Here is a 13,045-nt window from a genome sequence, read left to right on the forward strand (position 1 = left end):
TGATCTAGCAGGAATTAAAAAAATTTTTTTTAGATAATTAGTTACTGTAGAAAAGGAAAGAATTGTTTTTTGGGGGTAAAGTTGAGTTCTGTTCCCACTGGCTCAGTGATATATGCTTATTTCTCATAGGATCCTATTACCTAAAATCTGGAAGAAATATCATTTTTCGTTAGTTGCCAAAAATGTACAAAATAATCCACTCATTTGGCAAGAAGTGTATTAATGTATCCTGTTATTCCCATTTAATTGGTGGTTTCCAAGTCTAGCTACTAGCTGTAGTTTTTTTTATCTCTAAGTTAATATAGAGTGACAACCTGGCTTCCTGCATGGTGAAAAAATAAAATTTTTCTATGGAACAACATCTACTTATCTACTTTAGCTGACAAACTGTTTACAATAACTAAAGTTTCATCTAGAGATAGCAAATTTTGGGAACAATTTACAGACTGTTTTCTAACTGCTATACTGCATCATAAGTTATATACGTGTTTGGACTAGTAGAGCTGATGTTTCAAACTCACCTTTCCAAAAATATTTTTCTTAGGAAAAATGTTTTACTTACTAAAAAACATTGAACCTTTGATACATGTACACAAGTATATTCCGCTGTCATTGCAATAGTTATATCCAGGTTTCTGACTGTATTTGCATAACTTTGACAAATGTGCTGAAAAGCAGATCAGCTGTCTTCAATGGCTATCATCTATTGCACTTGTCTATACATCAATTGATTGTAAAATAAATACATAAAATGAACATAAAGTCCTTAAAATATTTATAGTAGTAATATAGTAAGAACATGAGTCTTATAGTATTTGACAAATGCTCATAATAAATCACTAAGTCATTGACAGAATGGTGCAATCTACGTACTACTCCTTCTGACTGAATTTTTAGCAGAGTATTTATTCAATTCATTAATGATATATTGGTTTCCCCTGCTGCCACCAATATCATGTGTTCCTAGGTGGCCTTGCTGAGGCTCTCTGAAGATGACTGCTGACGTTCTTGCCCTTGGCAGATAATCACAGGCTAACTGTGTCTGGCCGCCTGACTGCTTACCATAGGACCACTAAGAAGCCATTCTTCTCCCTCCTGGTGGGTTCAGCTACTTCTCAGGTGCCCAATCATCATAGGTGCTGAAACTAGGGTGACTGGGGGTGCTGTCGCATCCCCTGGCTTGAAGTGGTTTCCATTATATACAGGGTTCACAGTCTGGTCAATGGCTCTTAGCGCCCCCACTATAAAAATTGTTCCAGCACCCCTTCCAACTACGTGTTGGAATGAGTCTTGACTAGGAGGTTTTTATTGTACTGTTGATATTCACATGTTGTTGAATTAAACCACTGCATCTTTTCTTTTCACTAGGTCTGAAACAGCACTTATTGTAGTTGTGTGGTTGTATGCAAGTTTTAAAGGGATCTAGTCAAAGCTCTAACATTGTGGAATGGTAAAGATGATGAAATTATTTGACCAAGCTCTCAGTTGTAACAGGTTGTAAAAACCTGTACTGGAAGGCAGGGATGTTTTGTTGAACCAACCTGAGCCAAAATTCTATGTTAAGATTCAGGGTATTTACGGCTGAGACATGCTTAGAAATGGGTCCAATTGGAACCAGTCAGGTGATAAAAATGTAGCTATGTGTCTTAGGCCAAAAGAGGTCTTGGAGGGAAACAGCCAAGATCTAGAAGGAAACATGCAAAGGTTTATACTGCATTATTGTTTTGGAGTTGCCAATAAAGCCAAAGACCAGGAAGGAGTGAATTTGAACACCGACTCAGGATCTGCCTATATTGCTGAGGATAGAGCAGAAAGAGACTCATCCTATTCCCACCCATAGGCGAGGGAACTAATGGTGTGGGGGGCAAGCCCAGGTTTTGCACAGGATTTTGCTCTGTGCCCAGCTGCTGGCCCAACATGTGGCCCTGTGCCCTGGGGCCCTGCGCCTGGCTCCGGTCCCGGCTGCCGGCCCCATGCCCAGTCGTGGTCCCGGTTGCTGGCCCCACGCCCTGGGCTCCACACCCACCCCCAGCTGTGGCCCTAGCCTTAGCCCCTTACCCTGTCCGTGTCCTCTCATCCCAGAGCCATGGCCCTGCTCCTGACCCCAGCTCTGCAGGGCAGCAAGGGGCGTGGACAGAGGTAAGAGGGGTTGCAGCACTCCCATTCTAAAAAAGCGTTCCAGTGCCACTGTTCACACAATTATATTTGGAGGTAGGAGATTTATTGTCTACTAGGCACATGGGGGAATCACTTAAATCACAGGAAAGTGAAACCCACCAGTAGAGACTGCCAGGGTTTGCTTAGCAGCAACCTCAACTCCATTCCTAAGGAAAGTCTCTAAATTCGGTGTCCTGGCCCTGGCAGACAGAATAGCTCAGGCCGTCTTAGTATTATTTGCATTAAACTGGGCTTCATGGTTATGTAATTTGGTAAAAAGTCTGGCCATTTGTCAGGTGGCCATCTGAAGGAATCCCTTGGTGCAAAAACTATTTCAAATAATGCCTTTAATGGTTTTCCCCTGTATATTTATTTAAAGTTGCCGCTAGGTAGCCTTCTTACAGAGGCCTGAAGATGAGAAGCCTGAGGAGTGGAGATTGGAACTGGGCAGGCAAGGACAACAGGACTGGGACAAGGAGCTCAGGCAAGCAAGAGATGGGACTAGTAAAGGGACAGGTTGGAAGGGATGGGGCAGAAGAGGACAAACTTGGGGACAACAGGCAGAAGAGTTCATGCCCTTTAGAGCACAGTCCTTTTCAGAATGGAAGCCAGGATTACTGAGTCTCACCATTCTCTGCTGTCATACACATCTGTGGCAAAATATGTCTCTCTCCCCTATAGTGCTGCTCCACACAGAGGAAGACAGCCTATTATTGCTATTAGTTACTCTGTTAGCTCAAGCGGCAGAGGTCTGTGTGGTGGATCCAGAAGTTCCAACCCTGCTGATAACCCATGGAGATGTGAACAGGATGCCACATGATGGAATTTCCATTTCTTCAGATTGCGTTTTTAAAATCATGGGAAATTACACATATAAAACCCACACTGAACATTATTAAGGTTGCAAAGTCAGGTAGACAAAAATTAACACATGACAAAATTAAGGTTGCCCGTGCATCTGTATACTGTATGATACCGTCTTTAATTCACACTATCACATACTATTTCTTCCATAAAACTCTTGTCTCATTCAGTGCACAGGATGGATCTGCTCTGGGGATGAATAAGGGATATGTAATAAAGAAGGCTGCTGTCTGTAGGACCCCTGCCTCATTTGTTTCACAAGTTGAGAAGTGTGTATTGAATGAGACAGAGGATTAAAGAAAGAGAAAGGATGCTGTCCTGGTTCAGGCAGCTGGATGCTGTCCTGGAGAACTAGATTCTATTCCTGCCTCGTCCACAGTTCCTGTGTGATGCCAGGCAAGACATTTAAACCAAGCCTTTTTCCGGGGGGTCACTAATTATGTGACTCTCACTATCTAGGTGCCTAACTGGATATCCCGGGGTCTCATTTGCAAAAGTACTGAGCTGACTGCAACTGAAGTCAATGGGAGATGTCCTTTGAACATATAAAATGCTCTATAATGCTAACTAGTCAAAAAAATCAGGTCTTAGATGTCTCAAACAGGGCACCCAAAATTAGTGGAAACTTTTGAACTTAATCTTTCTATGCCTCAGTTTCTCAGTACCTCACAGCGGTGTTGTGAAAGTAAATTCATTAATGTTTGTGAAGTAATTAGCTACTATAGTAATGAGCGCCACAGAAAAGCCCATGAGGACATTAATAATTCTGTCTTCAGAACAGGTTTTAATAATGTGCAGTAAATAAAGCATGGGGGGTACACTCCGAACAATGATGAGAAAATAAAATATTGAACAGCTGCTCATTAACTGAGCCATGTCCATTCTGTCTGCTGAATGAGGCAGGGATCCAGTGGAAAAAGTAGAATGTGATCACGTAATTAAAGACTGTAATATAATTCATATGCATAAGGGGGATAAATTAAGGTGTCACAATCAATCTTTGCAAACCTTACTAATGTTCTTTTAACATTACTCCTGGAGGGATTCTGTGTGACTGCATGCCCACAGAAAACATCCTCCCTCCCTGCACACAGAATTCTTGTGCTTCTCTGCTGAAAACTATAGGGAAGCTGGAGGGGAGAGGGTGCATGGGTGCAGTTTTTGGGGAGAGATTGCCCCTCCCAAATAGAGGCGAGGCATGAGGGGGCACATGGGGTTACCTGCCATTGCCCTGCCTCATTTCTGCAAGCGCAGAGTTGCCCAGTGAAGGAGGCTGTGTCTTGGCTCCGCTGACTCTGCAGCTGAACTCCACCTCCTGGGTCCTAGTGCCAGTTGTGCTCCCCTTCTGTGTGCTGGGAGCCTTCTTGTTTTCTGTTCAACAGTGAGTGCCCACGGTGGGATTGGGTAAGGGAGGGTGGGGAAATGAGGAAGGGGGGGTGCGGGGAAGAGGCAGTGGGGAAGGAAGGGAGTGTAATAGGGCAGGGGGAACGGGAATGTGGGAGTGACGGGGGGATGGAGAAAAAAGGGGTAGGGGAATTGCAGGAGGAAGGAGGAACTTGGCATGCGGCATCCCCTCGGCAGCAGCTGGGGCTCCCCTGTTAAGCAGGCCCATCGAACCCTCACACTGACAAGCCCTACCCCCCTACACCTGGACCTCTCTGCCGAGCCCCCCCTCACCCAACCCCCACCCCACTGATCCCCAGCCAGCTGCATCTGGACCCCACCCCATCAAGCTCGACTCCCTCATCAACCAGACCCCCCACTAAGCCCCCCACACTCAGACCCCCTCCCCGCCGAGCTCCATCTCTGCAAATCCAGACAGACACATCCCCATCTCTGACACCCAACCACCTTCACCTGGATCCCCTGCAGAGTCCCATTGCTCCTGCACCAGGAACCCCTCCCCACAAATGAGCTACTGTGCATCCAGATCTCCAACTGATTGCCCCACACCTGGATCCCTCCCACACTAAACCCCTCCACACTTGGATCCTGCTGTCCTGAACTTTCCCACCCACACCTGTTGCAGGGGGGCAGAGCCCCAGGGTGTTTCAGGACAGGCATAGCCCTTGCTCTGTGTGCAGCCTCACTGTTGAGTCCCTGTACCAGAGGAGGTGGGGGCTTCAGGGTGATCTCCTACCTCAATGCAGCCAGTGGCCTGTGCTCCCCACTGCCATACTGGAGCCACATTTATTTACTGACAAAATTTGCAGAATTTTAAAATACTGTGCACATATTTTTTATTTTTTTGGCACAGAATTTTAAATTTTGCAGATATAAATTTTGTATCCACATAGGGCTCTAAACAATTCCTTCCTGGGGTCCAATTTATTGAGTCCCCAGGTGCATGCTAGCCCTCTTGGACCCAAGCCCCAGTTCAGTGTCTTTCTCTCCCAGTAATACAAAGTAATTCAAATCTTCCAAAAACAGAACACAAATGCGCACAGCTGAAACTTCAGCCCAGCTGCAGCTAGGCACAGCCCCACCTCCCTGAAAGGACTGTCTTTCTGCTTCCAAGCACCTCCTGCCTGCAGTTTGTCTTCTTCACAGGCCTTTCCAACTGAGCCTTTGCAGTATTTTCCCTACTTGGTCAGGGTCTCTCCAAGGCCTCCCTGCTTGAAGAGCTTTCCTCATTCTTCTACTTCTTGAGCTTTTCCCTAACTGACTCTGAGCCCTGCAGTATCTGCAGACATAAATGTAGATTCCTGGGCTTCCCCCTTCACAGCAATTTCCTGCTCCTTTTGTAGTGGAATCACTGATTCCTCTCAGTGTGGGCTCATCCTGTAATCAGGGTTGATGGGGAAAGACACTCTGTTAAGTAGGGTTTTTCTTCATGTGTAATTCATATATAAAGAATACATGATGTTGTCTGGTATAAAGCTTTTATTGACATGAGTTTGGGATTGTTCATGAGGGGCAAAGACACAAATTATGCATGTTGTCTCAAATAAGTGCCAGTAAAACCTTTATACCATGCTACCACATATTCTAAATATGCTATATTAGTTATAGAAATAGTTTTATAATAGCTATTTTATTTTGTAAAGCTATTTTAGAAGATTAAAATTTTATTAAGAATATTTTTGTTTTGTATCTCTACACCTGTAATACCAAGTGTAAGGGACTGCGGAAGACTTTGTTACGGCCTAGCTAGGGAATGTCTACTTTCTCGGAGCCGACGGGTCACTGTAGGACATGGAAAACCAGCTATAACCAGCTTTAGGCCAGTTCTGTCTGCCCTGCATGGCCCTTTGCCAGGTAGCGGAAAGCCCTTTAAAAAAGTACCTAATTATATATTCATAAGCTGTTTCTGTGTAGTGCTTATTTTGGCTTGCTGTTTTCCCCTTCGTCGGACTTCGTCCCAGGCAGAGCTCCGGTGCGCTGGGTTCCCCGCCTCCGGACAGCAACGCTTGGAGTCCCTATTGAGTGTGTGTCACTTACCTTCAATAAAGCCAATAACTCGCTGCTTTGCTGCATGTAGGCCTCGTTCTTTCAGAGCACTCCTAATAGGCCTGCGGCCTAGCACAGAACACCAAGTGTCTAGATTACCATGAATCCAACTGAACAGAGTTCAGAGGGAACAGTATAAACGTCTAAAAATGACTTTAAACAAGTCTTTTTACACGTGCCATACATTTTACAGTCTCACTGCTTTCCAAAGGCTAGAGGCAGGTATTTTGGGTTCTACTAGAAATCTACAAATTTGAAATTTCTAGGGGTTTAAGGCTCCAGTGTCTAGTCCTCAAAGATAAGACGTTTACCCGGCCCTAAATCTGTCACTTTAATTCTGTTCAACCTGGACCTCTCTCCAGTGTAGTTTTTGGCAAAAATAAATAAATAAATAAAATAATTTTTTTAAAAAAATCCACATTTATGGAGAAAGAAGGAAACATTTTTCTGGAATGTTCATTTACAAAGAAATGATGACTCTATATGCACACACTGATTACATTACAAAATTCAAATTTGATCAAAAGTGCACCACTTACCTGGCCCATTGAGAAAGTCTTTAATTTGCAGTGTGATGAGAGGAGGTGGAATACCACTGTTAGCATCTATCTCTCCTGCTACTGTCTGTAGCCAAACCTTGCAGTAATCAAGAGCTTCTGGAAGTGTCTTTCCAGGATCTGCAGATGATAAGATAATCATCATGTTTATTAATGATATGCTAGTAGTGTGATTAAATAGAACAGGGGAAGCAAAACAAAACAAGGTTAAGCATATACACATGACTATAGCATTTATATACTATTTTATATGCAGTATTTGTAGTCATATACACAAAGCTGGTATACCTGCATGTACATTAGTGTGTGTATATGTATATATAACAGAGTACATTACAATAATTATACTTAATTTGTAATGTGTGTAATAAAAGCCAAATACTATATTAGTAAATATAAAAAGATTTGACATGGCTGTTCTTAGTATCTGTTCAGTTTAGCTTAACTGCTAGGAACATTTTCCTTATTCTTCCTAAAACGTATGAGCTAAAAGTTGCTATTAGTGAAAATTAAACCTTTACTAGTTACTACTTCTAGATTTTCTTTGCATCATAGTAAACACAAACAACAGAAAGCACAAATTATACAGAAGTCTAAAAGATCAGAACATTACATGCTCAAGTATGCAATGTAGTTATTTAGAGTTTCACTGACATTGCAGTCACTTTTTACTGCTAGGCTTTTGAAGTTTACTTCAGTAGCGCCTGCTGCAGGTATCCTTTAATGGTATTCCCTTGTCAATCCTTAATATTCACGATTGTGAATAAAAGGTCAAATTAACTTTTGCTCAGTGCTGTGTATTTCTTCACTTTCTGGCTCCCACAGATGACAAAAAAACATGACCAGATTATTTTTAGTCTTTGGCAATCCACAGAATTTTTTTGTAATAACTCTATTAAAAAAGTAACTGCTGAATTTTGGCATTTCATGATTTTTTAAAAAGTCTAAATATTCACAGTTTTTCTTTAGTTCCAAGAAGTTTCTCTCTCTGATTTTATGATCACAGAATGCCCTGCTGGCCTTTGCCCCTTTCTATTTCGTAATATTTTTTTTGCCATCGAGTTCATCTCATTTTTAGTTAATTTGAAAAGTGTTACTATAATTTTATTTATCTTGAGTTTTACTGATGGGATTCCTTTCAAGATCAGCATTTACATACCCACCATTATAGTCAACATATGGTAATATAGTATCACAGTCATATGTGATCTGGGTATATAAAGTCAGCCTTGGAATTTGTATTACTTGACCTTATCATGTGATTCATATAAAACTTGGCACATATGAACCTTATGTGATTTCAAAGAACAGACGGAAACCGATTGATCGTGACTTTAGATCTATATAGAAAAGATCAAAAGTTAGCACATTCTTCTGCTTTTATTTGATCAATTTTCGGGCAAGCAATGACTTTAGAGCAGTGTATGTACTGTGTGGTATTTACATTACAGACAAAATTCTTTTTTTTTCTTTACTTTGTTCCCACTATCCATTTATAAAGTCACTTCTCAACAGTTATTTTAAGAGCTCTTCATTCCTGATCACTCCATACAGTATACATGTACTTTGTCCATTTGGATTTCTGCATTTTCTATGGTTATTATACTTCCTCTTTAATTTTGCTGAACAGTATGGTATGTGTATTCCTTCATATATTATTAGCTCTTCAGGGAAAGAGTGTGTCTTTCTCTGTGTCTAAACAGTGCCTAGCATAGTACAAATAATATGCAAATGAGTAAATAATAAATAACAATAGATTTTTTTATTACTATCTAGGTTGGTATGTCACAGTTTATAAATTATCTACATTCTTGTATTCTCATTTCCTTATTCTAAATGCACAGCTTCAGAACAACTCACAACAATAAGGTTTCTGCAGAAACTACTGTTACTTCCAAATACTCTTCTTGTTCTAAACATTGCGGTATAGAACCAAAACAATAATGACAAAGTCTTATTTTTTGTACTAACTGTCCATTATATGGTTACTAACATCATACAAATGTCAGTTATCACATAATGAAAACCTTGTAAAAATTACAGTATATAACGCAATGAATGTCACTGATCTATATAAACTGACAGGTATGTATTGTTGCTAAAATAAATCTGCAAATTTTGTCCACCTTTTCTGTTGCTTAATACTTATATGCATTTTTCTATGATCCACCTAAAGAAATATTTATACTATAAAATGCCTAACTCTTTACATATGAAGATATCCAACAAAATAGATGAAAAGTGTTAACATATGGGAAAGCTCTTTGATTACATACTAGATATACAAATGCAGCTCAAGGTGCTTGAAACTGCAGGATACTATTCATGTTCATCAGGGATTTTTAATTCTCCCAATAGCCTAAAAGATCCATATGATGCCAAACCAGGATCATTAATGAAGTTCTTAAGTACTGTAATGAGAAGAAAACTAGGACTGAAAGACTGCAAAGTTAAGATTGGGTGGTGACATAAGTGGGTTATTCAGATGCTCTTTGGTTATTAGGTTACAGACCTAAAAGTGGCAATTCTTCAACAAAAAAACTTCAAAACCAGACTCCAACGAGAGACTGCTGAATTGGAATTAATTTGCAAACTGGATACAATTAACTTAGGCTTGAATAAAGACTGGGAGTGGATGTGTCATAACACAAAGTAAAACTATTTCCCCATGTTTATTCCCCCCCCCCCCCGTTCCTCAGACGTTCTTGTCAACTGCTGGAAATGGCCCACCTTGATTGTCACTACAAAAGGTTTTTTTCCCCCAGCTCTCATGCTGGTAATAGCTCACCTTGCCTGATCACTCTTGTTAGAGTGTGCATGGTAACACCCATTGTTTCATGTTCTCTGTGTATATAAATCTCCCCACTGTATTTTCCACTGCATGCATCTGATGAAGTGAGCTGTAGCTCACGAAAGCTTATGTTCAAATAAATTTGTTAGTCTTTAAGGTGCCACAAGTACTCCTTTTATTTTTTCAGATGCTAATATTGAGTAACTGGAGTGAGCAACAAAAATTACCAGGAAGCGGGACAGATTAATTTATGAGGAAAGGTAAAAGGAGTAAAATATGAGTTGCTTGACTGAGGTACAATCTAAGGAGGAAAACAGTGTACAAATATCTGTAGGGTTAAACACCAAGGAAGGAATAAATCATTCAGCATGCCACAGAGGGTATAAATTATCACAGAAATAATGGAATGAAATTTAGAAGAGAGAAATTTTAGGCTGAATATTAAAGAACTTCCTGATGGTGAGATCTATTAGAATATAGAACAATCTCTTCAGGGAACTGGTGGAAACACTATAGTTTAGAATGTTTAAAAATAGAAGAAAACACTATAAAATGTACACTGGGGAACAACTATGGGAACACTAGGGAACAACTATGCATTGGCAGGGAACTAGGCTAGATGAAGTACTATAATAGGTCATTGCCACCTCCATTTCCTATGATACCCTCAAAAATCAACACTCTGATTTGGATTTAATAAAAGCCTTTGGAAGTCAGAGGGATGGAGATGTGAGTAAAAAGGAGAGGGCAGGATAACTACTGAGGAACCAGTGGGGGCAGGAAGGAAGGGGAAAGCGAAAGGGCTGAAAAGTGGACAGGAGAAGATGAAACACAAAAAGAGGGAAAAGAGAGAAGAGAGTCAGAAATGTTATCTGCTGCATGATATGATAGATTACTCTGTGGCATTAAAGATAAAAAGCATATGAATAACTATTATGCATTGACAGCCAAGATGGTAATTTTGAGACACTGAGAATCAGAGGCTCTGTCAACTGAAAATGAAGGGATTACGTCTTTGCCAGAAGCTGCCTCCTATAGAAAAAGTCTGATATAGGATTCACCATGATGAGAGTGAAACAAAGGTACGTAAGAATTGCCATAGTAGATCAGACCCAGTATGGAAATAGTCCAGGATCCTGTCTGATGGGGGTCAGTACCAGATATGTCAGAGGAAGAAACCCTGAAGTAAACAAATGTGGTTATCCTGTTCCCAATGAAAAACTCGTTCTGATCCCTAATAGGTAGAAATGGGCTTAAACTCTGATACATGAGGTTTTATATCCTTTCCAAAACTCTTATTTTAGAATTAACTAATGATAGATAACATTACTGTTATCAATAAATCCAAACCCTCTTTGAATCTCATTAAGTTCTTGGCAATGATACCATGTGCTATCTAATACGCTGTTGTGCTTTTTTCACTTTTGAATTTTTAGACTTTTGATTTCACAGAATGCCCCCTCAATTCTTGTGTTATGAGACAGGTAAAAAACAGGAACTCTTGATTAGAGGTGGGCGGGAAAAGGTAATTCTATTTTATGGAGGATTTAACTATTTCTAAAACTGGTTTCATTTGTGGGACAAAACCCAAATATTTCAAAATTATTTGGGAAAGGGAAAGGAACCTGGGCTCTCAGAGCGTGAACTGCCAAGGAGCCCTGAGCCTGGGAGTTTGGCAGCTGGGACTCTCAGGACCTCCAGGCTCACCATCAGCTTGCCAGGCAGGCTGCCAAGAAGCTGGGTCGCAAGCTGGCAGGAAATCAGGCAGATTTTTGTTTTAACTTTGGTAAAATAGAACTATCGCCACAAAACGTTTTGATTTTGATGAATCCGCAAATTCCCATGGAAAAAAAACATTTTGTCAGTATTTCTCCAGCTAGCTCTATTCTTGGTCTATCTTCTCTATAAAATTCATTATTTTGTATTCTTTTATTGTATCCCTTCTTATTCATCTCCTTTCAGTCTCTCTCTGGCTAACAGATAGGTCTCAATCTTTAACTGTAAATGAGGAATCGTCACTGTGTGGGTCTGTTTCGCGTCGGGTCCTACCTGGGTCAGTTCTTGGCCCTATTTAATATCTTTATCAATGACCTGGAAGAAAACGTAAAATCATCACCGATAAAGTTTGCAGATGACACAAAAATTGGGGGAGTGGTAAATAATGAAAAGTACAGATTACTGATGCAAAGTGATCTAGACTGCTTGGTAAACTGGGTGCAAGCAAACAATACGCATTTTATTATAGCTAAATGTAAATGTATACATCTGTGAACAATGGAAGTAAACCATACTGGCAGGATGGGAAGCAGTGTTTCTGAAAAAAAATCTGGGGGCTGTGGTGGATAAACAGGTGAACTTGAGCTCCCAGTGTGATGTTGTGGCCAAATGTGCTAATGGAATTCTGGAATGCATAAACAGGGGAATCTTGTGTAGGTGCAGAGAGGTTATTTTAGTTCTGTATTTGGCACTGGTACAACCACTACCAGAATATTGTGTCCAGTTCTGGTGTCCACAATTCAAGAAGGACGTTGACGAATTAGAGAGGAGCCACAAGAATGATTAAAGGATTAGAAAACATGCCTTACAAAGACAGACTCAAGGAACTTTATCTATTTAGTTTACCAAAGAGAAGGTTCATGCGTAACTTGACTACAGTCTATAAAAGTACATACATAGGAAACAAAAATTTAATAATAGGCTCTTCAACCTAGTGGAGAAAGGTGTGTAACACAATCCAATGGCTGGAAGTTGAAGCTATACAAATTCAGAATGGAAATAAGGCGTAAATTTTTAACAGTGAGAATAATTAACCATTGGAACAATTTATCAAGAGTCATGGTGGATTTGCCATCACTGACAATTTTTAAATCAAGATGGGGTGTTTTTCTAAAAGATATGCTGTAGATATTATTTTGTGGAAGTTCTATGGCATGTGCTATACAGGAAGTCAGACTAAATGATCACAATGGCCTGTTCTTGCCTTAGAATCAATGAATCTATGAATGAGAGAGTTGTCCATGCCCCTAATCATTCTCACTGTCTATTTGTGAGCTTTCTCTACTGCTGCAACATCCTTTTTGAAATGTGGTGACCAGTACTGCACACAGTATTCCAGATTAGGGAAAGCTGTTGATTTGTATAATAGCATTATAGTGTTTTCTGTGTTACTCTCAATCCCATTGTTTATACCTTCTAATATTTTGTTTGCTTTTTGGACTGCAGTTGC

At 40.4% G+C, this 13,045-nt stretch overlaps 1 protein-coding gene across 7 annotated transcripts in view; it reads right to left on the bottom strand.

Moving 5' to 3' along the window:
* The window catches only part of VPS13B (vacuolar protein sorting 13 homolog B), a 922,277-nt gene that overhangs the window by 160,040 nt on the left and 749,192 nt on the right, over positions 1 to 13,045 (bottom strand). For 6 of the 7 annotated variants that reach the window (XM_073330465.2, XM_073330462.2, XM_073330464.2 and 3 more), the window contains exon 35: positions 7,011 to 7,148. In XM_073330465.2, the coding sequence (XP_073186566.2) occupies positions 7,011 to 7,148 (138 nt within the window). Of the gene's footprint in view, positions 1 to 7,010; positions 7,149 to 13,045 lie in introns of those variants that run through there. The other variant, XM_073330468.1, reaches the window with a different exon arrangement.

Source organism: Lepidochelys kempii, chromosome 2, assembly GCF_965140285.1.
Source record: "Lepidochelys kempii isolate rLepKem1 chromosome 2, rLepKem1.hap1, whole genome shotgun sequence".
NCBI lineage: Eukaryota > Metazoa > Chordata > Testudines > Cheloniidae > Lepidochelys > Lepidochelys kempii.